At 51.7% G+C, this 15662-nt stretch overlaps 1 protein-coding gene across 1 annotated transcript in view; it reads right to left on the bottom strand.

The window, feature by feature from the left end:
* Positions 1–15662, bottom strand: part of LOC140408667 (protein transport protein Sec24D-like) — a 278487-nt gene that overhangs the window by 35582 nt on the left and 227243 nt on the right. Inside the window, exon 19 of the mRNA XM_072496182.1 lies at positions 1445–1563. Within this exon, the coding sequence (XP_072352283.1) occupies positions 1445–1563 (119 nt within the window). The remainder of the gene's footprint in view (positions 1–1444; positions 1564–15662) is intronic.

Consider the following 15662-nt stretch of genomic DNA (forward strand, 5'->3'; position numbering starts at 1 on the left):
TACACCATCCGAACAATCCAATCATGAAGACTATGAATTGACATTTCCCACTACTTTGGATAGGTTCAGTAGCAGAAGCAAAAGGATGTGTTTGGGTATCCAACAAATATCCTTTTGCACAATGGCCGATAGAAGCGGGAGACCCAGTTCCCGGGATCTACCCGGCTTGCAACATCTCGTGAGATCTAAGCAGGGACCCCCTCATAGTGCGTTGGGGCTCGGGGGTTGTGTCAGGGGCTCAAGAAATACGCTGAGGAGTTCTGGCAAGCGGAGCTCCTTATCGCAAAAAATGGGGCTATGTGCAGCCCCAACATTGCAGTCTCCGCTGAGACCCCCTATCTAACCCGAGTGACGATGAATAGCATTGTGTTTCTCCATGCTGCGAGCACCGGGAAACATGTGGCTAAACACACTCGCTCTGGGACTTTGATCCCATTTAGTTACATCGCGCCCATTATGTTTAAGGCAAACAAGCATGTTTTAGCATTCATTAACCAATGTGACCTTGTATATACTCTCTGTACTGATGTTAAACTTGGACCCCGGGTGTCTCTTGGCCTATTGCAAGCCGCTGGGTGGTCAGTGACAGTGCAGGATGGCCCCTGACCCTTCCGCTGGAACATGGGCATACTGGCATTGCCACCCTGGCACTAAGGTGCCCAGGTGGCACTCTAAAGCTGGCAGGAGAACTGCAAGGGTGCCAGTCCCAGGGTGCCCAGGTGCCAGTATGGCACTGCCAAGGGTTATGGCCTGAGGGGGGCCAAACCCATGAAAGGAGGGTAGAGGAAGGGTATGAAGGGTGGGGCTTGGAGGGTGGGTATAAAGGGACCTCTGTAAGGTTGGGTGGGGTGAAGTGTGTGAGTCCTGGATGGGGGGCCCCTCAGTGACCCCATAGTGGGGTGTCACACTTGGGGCTTTGGAGGGGGGGGGCGGTAATGCCCATGTGTGTGTGGGGTGACATTTCCCATGGGTGGGGGTTGGGAGCCGAGACCCGAAAACTCACTTAGAGATCGGGGCACCTTTTCAAATTGGCAGCCCGCACTCTGAGGATCTGGCCTGGCCGGTGAGTTCAGCTCCCAGTGATGAATATAATTCGAAGTTTGGGCTAAACCGGTGAGAAGCTCCCCAAGACCCAAAATGGATAGTGGTGGGGAACCCGGCGACAGAGCTAGTGGGAAACACCCAGCAAAACTCGTCACAAATTACACATAGAAACCTTTCCATTCGATCGTGCCCATTGCTTTTAAGATTTCATTTAATGGCGTTATGTAACAGAGGAAATGAAAAGTAATCATAAATTACATCGCAACCAAAGTAAACTGGAGAAACAAATAACAATGACGTTGTTTAGGTATAATTGGCAAAAATGTAAAAACTCTATCCATCATTTCTTAGTTAATAGATAAATGTATTGATTTAGTGTGAGGCTAGTTAATGTACTCACTTGGCCAGCTGATGAGGGGCTGGCACAATTCTTCCTGTAACAAGCCAATATGTGGGCAGTTTGGTTAACAAGTATCTCTCGAACATTCTTCAGTGGTTGGCTTAGAATGGCTCTGTATGCTGTATAAAATAATCAAAATAAAATATTTAAGATCTATTCCTTTTGCAAGGAAATCCTGGCCTAATGTGGCCAAATAACATAAGCAGTATCATTATAGAAAACATTAATTATATATAAATACATTGAAAATAACTTAAGTAAATTTTAACTGATCACTGTGCGGAAGTTCAGAAAAATTGCATTTTTGAGTCTTCCTGTAATAGGATGAAATGATTCCATTCTTGGATCCTCCGATGAGCACCTGCTTATCAAAGCATTTGCAATCGTCATGTGGGAAATGTACTTATTTTTCAGAGGGTATGTGATGTGTTGGGTGTTCTGGATCACATACAGGTCACCAACATTTGAAATAGTGCAACACTATTTTATTGAATCATTAACTGTTTAAACATACTTAGACTGTGGGTCAATACGATACTAGCTTTAACTAAAGACCTCTGCCTTGTCCTAACCAGTCGATGCACTCAGCACATGGTGAATGTCTGTGTTGCAGGCTGTGAGCTCTGTCCTCCTAGCTAGCTGCAACTCGAATGAGCGGGAACTCTGATGCTCCCTGTCTATAGTGCGTGTGCTCTCACTGGTGATTGGCTGCAGTGTTGTGTATGTTGATTGGTCCCACTGTGTGTCCATCAGTGTGTGTCTGCACCATGATATACTGGTGTATATTATAACAGTATGGACAACTGCAAATGAAGTGTGATGCTTTAGGAATCCTTAATGCCAAGTACAGGACTCCTTCACTTTAACAGAGAGCTCAATTCTGAGAGCTTAACGGTGTCAGAGGAATTTGGTGCACACTCTTCCTCCATTTTGTATTTTTTATGAGGTACAATATCAGAAGTACAGAAATGTTTCCAGCCCCAGCACTCCCTTCACCTTGGCAAGTACAATTTATGATCCATGCAGGAAAATAAAGGAGAAGTTAGTTTCAAAAAAATTGTTTGGCAATTTGGCATGACTCGTAACTCATAAGAGCTAACGTCGTTCCGACTCAGACAAAAGTGCAAAAGTGCTCGCGGCCGAGCCAAAGGGACACTAACCAATATAATTAATTCTGCCAAGTTTCAACAGTGTGTATTAAGGATATGAAAAATAGTGGAAGGAAGTAGCCATTATGCCATCCATAATAACTGGATTGTTGTGTGAAAATCTTCTTAGAAAGAACACCTATAGCTGCAGCTCCCATTAGAAATCATTGGTTATTTCATCTTGGATTGATTTAATGTTCCTGTTCTTCAAATTTCATCTTCAGGTGTGTCATATAAAGCTTAGAATGGTGAAAGAATTTGTGCACGATATTTCAGATGGTAGCATCCAGAGGTTGGGCCAGTTCCCAACTTAAGTTTGTGCCATGCATTTATGGGTGTCATGAGAAATTGAAAAGTAAGGGGTATTTAGCACCCATCTTTAGCTTTCTCTTAACACCAGCAAAGCACCTCTTCAACTGGATCCTGCTACAAGGGAATTTTCTGATTACATTGATTTGGTTGGTGACTTCCATTGTGCTTTTACTTGAGGATGACCTTCAGCCCCAATGATTACCAACCTGGCTTGCTAAGCAGTGCCGCCAAACCCTCTCAATCAAACCACAACACCCATGGGTGTGATTTTTCCACTGCGTTGCGCCCGGCACCGATCCCATTACACTGGGAGTATGGCGGGAGAGACCCAAAACGGGCTTTGCGCAGGCCATAAAACCTCGCATGAGTTACCCAACCCGCGGTGCCCTGTGCAATCTAGATCTGGCACTGCCAGGGTATCAGCGGCACTGCCCGGGTGCCAGGCTGGCATTGCCTAGTGTTCGGTTGGCAGTGTCAAGGGACTGGGTCTGAGGGGGGCCATGCCCATGAAAGGAGAGAAAGAAGGAGGATTATGAAGGGTGTCGGGGGGGGGGGGGGGGTGAAGGCGGTGGTCCTGAAAGGGGGGGGCCCTAAATGTTGGGGGATCCTCAGCGGCCCTATGGTGGGGTGTGCTCACTTGGGGGTTGGGTTTGGTGGTGGTGGTGTGGGAGATGATGTCCATGTCTGCAGGGGGTTGCATTGCCTGTGGGTGAGGGATGTGGGTGACCATCAAGCTCACTTGGAGATCGGCCCCCCTTTCAAAATGGTGCCTCAATATTTGATGAACCAGCGAGTACAATTCCCCACTGCTAAAACATTTCAAAGTATGGGCTTGGCCAGTGAGAAACTCCCCAAGCCCCCCAAAAATAACTCAGTGTGGGTGAATACAGGTCTGGATTGTCATGATATTCAAGTGAACATCACTGCACATACACACATAGATAGTGATGGACAGATCAACAGACCAATTAGCACACACAACACGACAGCCAATCACAGACAAGAGCATACACAGTACAAAACAAGGAACACGACACTTCCTGGGCAGTCCAACAGTAGACGGCTCAGGGCAAGGACCTCCAAGCCAGACACTCAGAAAGTCGCCACGTGCTGAGTACCAAGTTTGTTATATAAATAGTTAAAAGAAATAAAACTGCGTTGTACCAATCGCAACCATGTTGGTTCGTCTGTGTCTCAGAGTACACAACACTTCATGGTACCAGAAGTGACTTAATACCTACCCACAAATCTGCCATCCTGCGCCATGGACACCGTCAACACATCGCAGCCGTTGCAAGTCGCTGGGAACCTTGGCGTAAATTGGACGCTGCTCAAACAGCGCTTCAAGCTCTTTTTGGATGCCAACAAAAACAACAGGGCGCCTCGGACAAAAGAAAGATCGCCATCCTCCTCACCACCGCAGGTCAGCACGCCATCCATGTCTACAACTCCCTGGTGTTCGCAGAAGGCGAGGACAAATCTAAATACGACACGGTCCTCCTCAAGCTCGACCAACACTTCAAAGTTGAGGTCAACGAGAGCTTGGAGAGGTATGTCTTCCAGCAGCGCCTGCAAGGTAAGGATGAGCTCTTTCAGTCATTCCTGATGCACCTCCGCATACTCGCGCAGTCCTGCGGTTACGACACCACCTCAGAGTCCATGATCCGGGGCCAGGTCGTTTTTGGGGTTGCCTCCGGCAGCCTACGCCAGCAGCTTTTAAAAATAAAAGGCCTGACCTTAGCATCTGCAGTTGAAGCCCGTGTCCTGCACGAGAACGCGACTAGCCGCTATGCCGAATTTCTGGCGACCGAATCGGCGCGGAGGGGGTCCTACACGACCGGATCGGTGAACCAGGTGCCCCACGAGGCCGAACGGGTCCAGGCAACCGAGTTTCTCCCGGCCTGCACGAGGGCGGCCGTTTTGCGCGCTTTTCGAGGCCTCCCGCGCTTGTGTGCGCCAAAACCTATGGCAACACTGAGGGACGTGATGCGCAGGCGCGCTCGATGCAAGACTGAAATGCGCATGCGCAGTGGCGCAACGAACGCCATGACGTCACGACGTGCGGCAACTGTGGAGCTGCACATTTAAAAGGGCAATGTCCCGCAAAAATCTGACAATGCCTACGCTGTGGCAAGGTGGGCCACTACGCTGCTTACTGTCGAGCAGCTCAACCTGTCGATCCTTCACATCTCCGACAACGTCGCAGGAACGTGCGGACCATTCAGCCTCTACATTACGACATCCAGACTGATGACACAGATGACCGAGACGCCTTCCGGGTTGCGGTCATTGATGGGACCCGAGTCGTCAACACAATCAATCCGGGTGATGAATGGTGTGCCACCCTGACGGTCAACCGATCGCCCATCACTTTCCGCCTGGACACTGGCGCCTCCACCAACCTCATAGCATGGTCAGCCTTCTACACCACGAAGGACAGACCACCAATCCGGCCGTCCCGGTGCAGGATGGTCGACTACAACGGGAACGTTATCCCGGCTATGGGATCCTGCCAGCTCCAGGTGACACACAACACACACACGGCCACACTCTCATTCGAGATAGTCGGCTCATCGAAGGACTCCCTGCTGGGCGCACAGACATGCAAGGCTCTCCACCTCGTGCAACGAGTCCACTCTCTCTCTCCAGACGGCACATCTGACTTCCCGGATGCAGAGTTCCACGCACAGCTCCAATCGCTCCTCGCCCACAACCAGGAGGCATTCGAGGGCATGGGAACACTGCCATACACCTACCGAATTCGCCTCAAACCAGGCGCCATCCCGGTCATTCACGCACCTCGCAGAGTCCCTGCGCCACTCAAAGACTGCCTCAAGCAGCAGCTGCAGGATCTCCAGGACCAAGGGGTCCTATCCAGGGTCACGGAGCCCATGCCGTGGGTCAGCTCCATGGTGTGTGTCAAGAAGCCCTCCGGCGAGCTCCGCATATGTATTGACCCAAAAGACCTCAACAACAACATAATTAGGGAACACTACCCCATACCCAAACGGGAAGAGATCACCAGTGAAATGGCCCAGGCGAAAATATTTACGAAACTGGATGCCTCCAAGGGATTTTGGCAGATCCAATTCGATCCGTCCAGCCGAAAGCTATGCACCTTCAATACCCCTTTCGGCAGGTTCTGCTACAACCGGATGGCATTTTGCATCATCTCGGCATCCGAGGTCTTTCATAGGATCATGGAGCAGATGATGGAAGGCATCGAAGGGGTGCGCGTATACGTGGACGACGTCATCATCTGGTCCACCACACCACAGGAGCACATATATCATCTCCAATGCGTTTTTGCCCTCATACGGGAAAACGGACTGCGCCTCAACCGAGCCAAGTATTCCTTTGGCCAAACCGAGCTGAAGTTCCCAGGAGACCATATCGCCCGGTCAGGGGTCCGTCCGGATGCAGACAAGTTGAGCGCTATCACAGCCATGCCGCAGCCGGCAGACAAGAAAGCAGTGTTACACTTCCTTGGCATGGTCAACTTCCTGGGGAAGTTCATTTCCAACCTTGCCTCCCAACGACGGCTCTGCGCCACCTCGTCAAAAAGTCCACAGAGTTCCAGTGGCAACACACCCACCAGCTGGAATGGAAGGAGCTCAAACACAAACTCACCACTGCACCGGTATTGGCGTTCTTTGACACGTCTCGCGCCACCAAATCCCGACTGATGCTAGCCAATCCGGCATTGGAGCAGTGCTCCTGCAGTGGGATGACACGGCGTCATGGGCCCCAGTTGCCTATGCATCGCGAGCCATGACCCCCACAGAGCAGCGCTACGCGCAGATCGAAAAGGAGTGCCTGGGCTTGCTAACCGGTTTAGACAAGTTCCATGATTGTGTACATGGTCTTCCCCGGTTCACTGTCGAAACTGACCACCGCCCCCTGGTCAGCATCATAAACAAGGACCTGAACGAGATGACCCCTCGCCTCCAGCGCATCCTACTTAAACTCAGGAGGTACGACTTCCAACTGGTCTACAGGGAAGGAACTCATCGTTGCGGATGCCCTATCCAGAGCAGTGAGCACGCCGCCAGATTCGGAGGGGTTCGTATGTCAGGTCGAGGCGCAGGTGGCCTTCACATCGGCAAATCTGCCAGCTGACAACTCCAGTCTGGCCCGTATTCGCCGAGAGACTGCGGCCGACCCCCTTCTGCAGCGTGTGATGCGCCACATGACGGGAGGGTGGCTCAAGGGGCAGTGCCCGCAGTTCTACAATGTCTGAGACGACCTGGCCGTCATTGATGGTGTCCTTCTGAAGCTGGACCGGATTGTGATTCCGCACAGCATGCACAAGCTGGTTCTCGACCAACTACACGAAGGCCACTTGGGGGTCGAGAAGTGCAGACGGAGGGCCCGAGAGGCGGTATACTGGCCGGGCATCAGTGACGATATTGCCAACATGGTGCTCAACTGTCCCACCTGCCAAATGTTTCAGCCGGCGCAACCTCCTGAAACGCTTCTGCCCCATGAGCTGGTGACATCCCCCTGGGCGAAGGTGCGTGTGGACCTATTTCACGCGCTCGGCAGGGACTATGTCATCATCGTTGACTACTTCTCCAACTACCCAGAAGTCATACGCCTGCACGATTTGATGTTGTCTGCTGTCATCAGGGCTTGCAAGGACACCTTTGCTCGCCACGGCATTCCGATGACTGTCATGTCGGACAATGGGCCCTGTTTTGCCAGCCAGGAATGGTCATAGTTTGCTGCCTCGTATAGCTTCACACACGTGACGTCCAGCCCTCTGCACCCCCAGTCAAATGGAAAGGCGGAAGAAGGGCGTTCACATTGTCAAGCGGCTCCTCTGCAAGGCTGCTGCTGCCGGGTCGGACTTCTGCCTCGCCCTGCTGGCCTATCGCTCGGCCCCACTAGCCACTGGTCTCTCACCAGCACAGCTGCTGATGGGTCGCGCCCTCAGGACCACTGTGCCTTCCCATCCTGGCACCAACAATAGACCATGCTCCGGTATTGCACAGGATGCAACTGCAGCGCGGTCACCAGAAGAGGTCATATGACACACGGGCAACTGATCTTCCCACCCTGGCCCCTGGAGACGACGTCCGCATCCACCTACCAGAAGGTGGCTGGTCAGCACCTGCCGAAGTTCTCTGACGCGTGGCTCCCCACTCGTTCCTGGTTCGTATGCCTGATGGATCCGTTCGTAGGCGCAATCGCCGGGCTCTTCGCCTACTTCCACGCTCGCAACGAGACCTTACACTGACACCGTGTCCTCCTGTGGTTCCTGATAGCGACTTCGTGGAGCTGCCGGCTACCATGCCCCTTCCGTCGCCGCCCGTGGCCAGGCCCGCACCTCAGCCGGTGGTTCCAGACCCACCCTGGAGACGGTCAACCCGAATTCGTTGCCCACCTACTAGACTGGAGTTATGAGACTGTTTACACGTTGAACTCATGCAACCACTGTTTTAACATGTCTATGTTCTTCTTGTTACAGGAATTCGTTTTATCGTTCCACACTTCCACGTTCTTTGTTATGGTACAACCTCGTTATTATGTCACACCCGACATCGCCCCTTGTATATAGTTAAGCCCCATGTACATGCTGTAAATATTACACACACACACATTTCGCTGCACTCAATACACATCTCTATTTATAACCACGTAGGCCCATAATATTGGAAAAAGGGGGGATGTCATGATACTCAAGTGAACATCACAGCACATACACACATACATACTGATGGACAGATCAACGGACCAATTAGCACACACAACACGACAGCCAATCACAGACAAGAGCATACGCAGTACAAAACAAGGAACACGACACTTCCTGGGCAGTCCAACAGGAGACGGCTCAGGGCAAGGACCTCCAAGCCAGACACTCAAGACAGTCACCACGCGCGGAGTACCAAGTTTGTTATATAAATAGTTAAAAGAAATAAAACTGCGTTGTACCAATCGCAACCGTGTTGGTTCGTCTGTGTCTCAGAGCACCCAACACTTCATGGATATCACCCATAAAGCTGACGGGAAACACCACACCAAACCTGCCCAAAATGACATGGCGTGATCCAATGGCCACGCTGCGCTGAAAAGCAGTTCATCACGGCGCAGCGTGGCCGATAAAAGCCGAGAGACCCCGCTCCCAGGATTTACCTGGCTTGCAACGTATCACGAGTCCAACGCCATCTCGCGAGACGTTGTGATGCAAATCTTGACCATTGTGGGCAGGATCATCACTTTTTGCTAACTCTGCATATTAGAGCAAGACAGCTAGACCCTCTCTAATGGGCAGATTCCCAAGGTACTTGTGTTTTGGGATTAATCCCCTTCGCCTCAGAGATCTTGGGCGAGCGCTGTTCAGCACTGGTCCCCACAAATGAGGACCAGACGGAACGGCACTTGAGAGGATTTCCCAGGGGATCAGAGTCCCCCAGCTGCGGGATCCCGCTTTTGGGCGGGATGGTGCCTTGGCACTACTGGTGCCACCTGGGCATATTGGCAGTGCCAGCCTAGAACCATGGCAGTGCCACTGGATGCCAGCCTAGCTTTGCCAATGTGCCCAGGTGGCACTGCCAGCTGGTATGAGCACAGCCGGGTGCCAGGTAGGCACAGCCAAGATGCCAAGCTGGCATTTTGTGTGATCGAGCCGGGGGTGCACTGCGTGGGTATTGGGGGAGGGGACCCTCCCATAGTGCATTCGGCTGGGCGGGGGTCGCTTCGGGAGCCTAGGGACACCTTTTTAAAATGGTGTCCCAATCCCTCGCTACACTGGGGAGTTCTGGCGAGCGGTGCTCCCCAGTGTACAAAACGGTATGTGCGGCCTCAGCTGCGCGTTCCCCGCTGAGACATTGTATAGCCATGAGGATGAGAAAACAAGGTTCAGTTGGGTCGCTTGAGGGTTACAAGGTAGCAAGGAATGAGCTTAAAAAAGGGCTTAGGAGAGCTAGGAGGGGGCATGAGAAGTCCTTGGGCTAGTCGGATCAAGGAAAACCCCAAGGCTTTTTACTCTTATGTGAGAAATAAAAGAATGACCAGGGTTAGGTTAGGGCCGGTCAAGGGCAGTAGTGGGAACATGTGCATGGAGTCTGAAGAAATAGGAGAGGCGTTGAATGAATACTTTTCTTCAGTGTTCTCCAAGGAGAGAGGCCATGTTTTTGAGGATGTGAGTGTGATACCGGCGGGTAGGCTGGAGGAGGTAGATGTTCTGAGGAAGGATGTATTAGCAATTTTGAAAAACCTGAGGGTCGACAAGTCCCCTGGCCCAGATGGGATATATCCTAGGATTCTTTGGGAGGCAATGGATGAGATTGCAGAGCCTTTGGCTTTGATCTTTGGGTCCTCACTATCCACGGGGATAGCGCCAGAGGACTGGAGAGTGGCGAATGTTGTTCCTCTGTTCAAGAAAGGGAATAGGAATGACCCTGGTAATTATAGGCCAGTTAGTCTTACTTTGGTGGTCGGTAAGTTCATGGAAAAGGTCCTGAAAGATAGGATTTATGACCATTTGGAAAAATGCAGCTTAATCCGGGATAGTCAACACGGATTCGTGAAGGGTAAGTCTTGCCTCACGAATTTGATTGAATTCTTTGAGGAGGTAACTAAGTGTGTAGATGAAGGTAGAGCAGTTGATGTCGTATGCATGGATTTTAGTAAGGCGTTTGATAAGGTTCCCCATGGTCGGCTCATGAAGAAAGTAAGGAGGTGTGGGATAGTGGGAAATTTGGCCAATTGGATAAGTAACCAGCAATCACATAGAAGACAGAGGATGGTGCTGGATGGAAAATTTTCAGACTGGAGACCAGTTACCAGCGGTGTACCACAGGGATCAGTGCTGGGTCCTCTGCTGTTTGTGATTTTTAGCAATGACTTGGAGGAGGGGGCGGAAGGGTGGGTCAGTAAATTTGCTGATGACACCAAGATTGGTGGAGTAGTGCATGAGGTGGAGGGCTGTTGTAGGCTGCAAAGAGACATTGATAGGATGCAGAGCTGGGCCGGAAAATGGCAGATGGAGTTTAACCCTGATCAGTGCGAGGTGATTAATTTTGGTAGAAAAAATTTGAATGCGGATTACAGGGTCAACGGCAGGGTTCTGAGGAATGTGCAGGAACAGAGAGATCTTGGGGTTCATGTCCACAGATCTCTGAAGGTTGCCACTCAAGTGGATAGAGCCGTGAAAAAGGCTTAGTGTGTTAGCGTTTATTAACAGGAGGCTTGAGTTTAAGAGCCGCGGGGTAATGCTGCAACTATACATGACCCTGGTGATACCACATTTGGAGTACTGTGTGCAGTTCTGGTCACATTATTGGAAGGATGTGGAAGCATTGGAAAGAGTGCAAAGGAGATTTACCAGGATGCTGCCTGGATTGGAGAGTAGGTCTTATGAGGAAAGGATGAGGGAGCTATGGCTTTTCTCTTTGGAGCGGAGGAGGATGAGAGGCGACTTAATAGAGATTTATAAGATGATGAGGGGGGTAGATAGAGTGGACGTTCAGAGACTATTTCCTTGGGTGGATGTAGCTGTTACAAGGGGGCATAACTACAAGGTTCAGGGTGGGAGATATAGGAGGGATATCCGAGGTAGGTTCTTCACTCAGAGAGTGGTTAGAGTGTGGAATGGACTGCCTGCTGTGATAGTGGAGTCGGACACTTTAGGAACTTTCAAGCACACCAGAATGATAGGGAGTGGGATAGCTTGATCTTGGTTTCGGACAACGCTCGGCACAACATCGAGGGCCGAAGGGCTTGTTCTGTGCTGTACTGTTCTATGTTCTATGTGACTCGGTCCTGCAAGCGCCGGGAAACATGTGGCTAAATGCTCGTTATGGGACTTTGTTCCCAAATAGTTGAATCGAACCCGAAGTCATCGCATAGGAAGGCCACTGTCAGAAGCCACTAACACAAGACACCACCGTGATGCAACACCTTCACGTACAGGGGTCTGTTTCTTTTAATAAACATTTTATTGAGGTATTTGTGATTTTGTAACAATAACAGAAGAAACCGTGTACATACAAATATAAACATAGTGCAAAGGCCGTCTTCCTCCCTCACAGGTTCCACCTTTCTTACACACTAATCTAAACTAACCACCCCCAACTCCTCTGCCGACGGTTAATTTTCTCTAAAGAAGTTGACGAACGGCTGCCACCTCCGGACAAACCCTAATATTGACCCTCACAGGGCGAACTTGATTTTCTCCAGACAGAGAAAGCTAGCCATGTCAGTGAGACAGGCTTCGGGGGCTTTGAGTCCCTTCGGGCTACCACGGAGGCAAAGGCCAGAACGTCTGCCTCTTTCTCCTCATAGACTCCCGGATCCTCCGACACTCCGAAAATCACCACCTCTGGACTCGGTGCCACCCTTGCTTTTAGCACCTTGGACATGAGATCCGCAAACCCCTGCCAGAATCCCCTAAGCTTCGGGCATGCCCAGAACATATGAACATGGTTTGCTGGTCCTCCCGTACACCTTGCACACCTGTCTTCTATCCCAAAGAACCTGCTCATCTGGGCCACTGGCATGTGTGCCCGGTGAACGACCTTAAATTGTATCAGGCTGAGCTTGGCGCATGATGTGGACACGTTGACTCTATTCAACGCATCCGCCCAGAGACCATCCTCTATCTCTCCTCCTAACTCCTCTTCCCATTTGTGTTTCAGCTCCTCAGTCTGCATTTCCTCTGACCCCATGAGTTCTTTACAGATGTCCACAACCCTCCCCTCTCCCACCCATACTCTGGAAACTATCCTGTCCTGTATCCCCCTTGGTGGTAGGAGCGGGAAGGTTGAGAGCTGCCTGCGTAGGAAGTCCCGCGCCTTACATGATGCTGCCTCTACTCGCTCCCACACCGACCGACCCCCCCCCTTCCTAATCATGTTTGCCGCCCAATAGTAATTGCTAAAGTTCGGCAGCGCCAGCCCGCCCCTCCAGCATCCCCTTTTTTACTCGCGGGGTCTTGCCCGCCCATACAAAGCCAGAGATCACCTTGTTGACCCGTTTAAAGAAGGTCCGAGGAATAAAGATGGGGAGACACTGAAAAACAAACCGGAATCTCGGGAGGACCATCATTTTCACTGTCTGCACCCTCCCAGCCAGTGATATCGGGAGCACATCCCACCTTCGGAAGTCTTCCTCCATTTGGTCCACCAATCGGGCCAAATTTAGTTTATGTAGCCGTATCCATTCCCGTGCCACCTGGATGCCCAGATATCGAAAGCTTCCCCCTACCATTCTAAATGGCAACTTCCCTAGTCGCCTCTCCTGCCCCCTTGCCTGGATCGCGAACATCTCACTTTCCCCTTGTTCAATTTATAACCCAAAACTGGCCAAATTTCCCCAGAATCCTCCCATCCCCTCTAGTGGGTCCGAAACATATAGGAGCAGGTCATCTGCATATAGCGAGACTCTGGGTTCCACCCCTTCCCGAACCAGCTACTTGAGGCTCTCAGTGCAATTGCCAGCGGCTCTATGGCCAGCGCAAACAGCAGTGGAGAGAGGGGGCCTCACCCCCGGTGCTGCCTAAAATAGCCCAATGTCAACCTGTTCGTCCATACACTCGCCACAGGCACCTGATACAGCAGCCTAACCCAGCTAATGAAGCCCCGTCCAAACCCAAAGTGCCCCAGCACCTCCCACAGATAGGTCCACTCCACCCGCTCAAAGGCCTTCTCTGCGTCCAATGCGACCACTACCTTTACGTCCCTACCCTCTGGGGGCATCACGATCACATTCAACAGTTTTCTAACATTGGCCGCCAACTGCCTGCCCTTAACAAATCCCGTCTGGTCCTTCCCAATCACATCCAGAACGCAGTCATCGATCCTAGAGGACAAGATTTTGGCCAACAGTTTGGCGTCAACATTTAATAAGGAGATCAGTCTGTAGGACCCAAATAGTTCCGGGTCCTTCTCCCGCTTCAAGATCAGTGAGATCATGGCCTGTGACATCGTCGGGGGAAGCACACCACGTTCCCTTGCCTCAAAATGTCCTCATCAGCAGTGACCCCAGCATCCCAGAGAACTTTTTATAAAACTCCACGGGGTACCCATCCGATCCCGGGACTTTACCCGACTGCATGGCCTTCAGCCCTTCTGCTACTTCTTCAATCCCAATCGGGGTCCCCAGCCCTTCTACCAGCCATTTCTCCACCTTCGGGAACTTCAGCCCCCCCTAGGAATTGCCTCATCCCTTCCGGCCCAGCTGGGGGTTCCGACTCATATAGCCTGCTATAAAACTCCTTGAACGCCTGTTAACCCCTGCTGCTGAATCATCGACCAAGTTCCCGTCTCTGTCCTTCACTTTCCCAATCTTCCTGGCTGCCTCCCTCTTTCTAAGCTGCTGTACAAGCATTCTGCTGGCCTTCTCGCCATACTCATATATCGCCCCCCTCACCTTCCGCAGCTGCTCCACCACCTTCCCTGTAGTTAGCAAGCCAAACTCCGCCTGTAGCCTCTGTCGTTCCCTTAAAAGCTCTACCTCTGGGGTCTCCGCATATCTCCTGTCGACCTGAAGTATCAGCCGATCCTTCTCTGCTCTATCTACTTTTTCCCTGTGGGCCCGTATCAAAATCAGCTCCCCTCTGACCACCGCCTTCAGCGCCTCCCAGACCATTGCAGCCGAGACTTCCCCTGTATCATTAACTTCCAGATAATTCTGGATGCATTTTCTCACCCGCCCGCACATCTCCTCATCCGCTAACAGTCCGACATCCAATCTCTAATGCGGGCGCTGGCCACACTCCTTGCTCACCTGTAAGTCCACCCAGTGCGGGGCATGATCCAAAACCCTGATCGCTCAGTACTTATTGTGCACTACCCCCATCAGTAAAGCCCTGTTCAAGATGAAAAAGTTGATCCGGGAGTACACTTTATGTACGTGTGAGTAGAAAGAGAACTCCTTCACTCTCGGCCGCCCACACCTCCATGGGTCCACTCCCCCCATCTGCTCCATAAACCTCTTTAGCTCCTTTGCCATTGCTGGCACCCTGCCTGTCCTTGAGCTTGACCAGTCTAGCCTTGGGTCAATGACTGTGTTGAAGTCCCCCGCCCCCCCAATGACCAATTTATGCGAGTCCAGGTCCGGGATCTTCCCCAACATCCTCTTTATAAACTCCACATCATCCCAGTTTGGCGCATAAACACTCACGAGTACCACCGGCAGCCCTTCCAGCTTCCCACTAACCGTGATGTATCGACCTCCCACATCCGCAACTATTCTTCCCACCTTGAATGACACTCGCTTATTGATCAGGATCGCGACTCCTCTAGTCTTAGAGTCCAGCCCCGAATGAAATACCTGCCCGACCCATCCCTTCATTAGCATAGTCTGATTGATTACCCCAAGATGCGCCTCCTGTAACATTTCCACATCTGTCTTCAATTCCCTCAAATGCGTGAACACGCGTGCCCTCTTAACCGGCCCATTTAGCCCTCTAACGTTCCACGTGATCAGCCTGGTCGGGGGGTTTCTCGCCCCCCCCCCCATCACCTTTCTTAGGCCAGTTTCCAGCCCGCGCCCCGCACACCCGCAGGCCCACCCCCAGGCAGCCTCCATCCCCGACCTCCCTTTTGCCCCCCAGCAACAGTCCCTCCCACGTCAGTAGAGCAATCCCCCCCCCCCCCCCCACAATAACAGCCCAGTACAAACAGCCCCCTTCAACAAGCACAACATCTGCTCACCCCCTACTGCGCTTTAGTGAGCCAGCCCACCCAGCTAGCTTGGTAGCCCCCGCCCATGCGTCAAACATTTTCCCACCTAGTGTTTCCCCCCCCCGC

The sequence above is a fragment of the Scyliorhinus torazame genome, chromosome 3 (assembly GCF_047496885.1).
Source record: "Scyliorhinus torazame isolate Kashiwa2021f chromosome 3, sScyTor2.1, whole genome shotgun sequence".
NCBI lineage: Eukaryota > Metazoa > Chordata > Chondrichthyes > Carcharhiniformes > Scyliorhinidae > Scyliorhinus > Scyliorhinus torazame.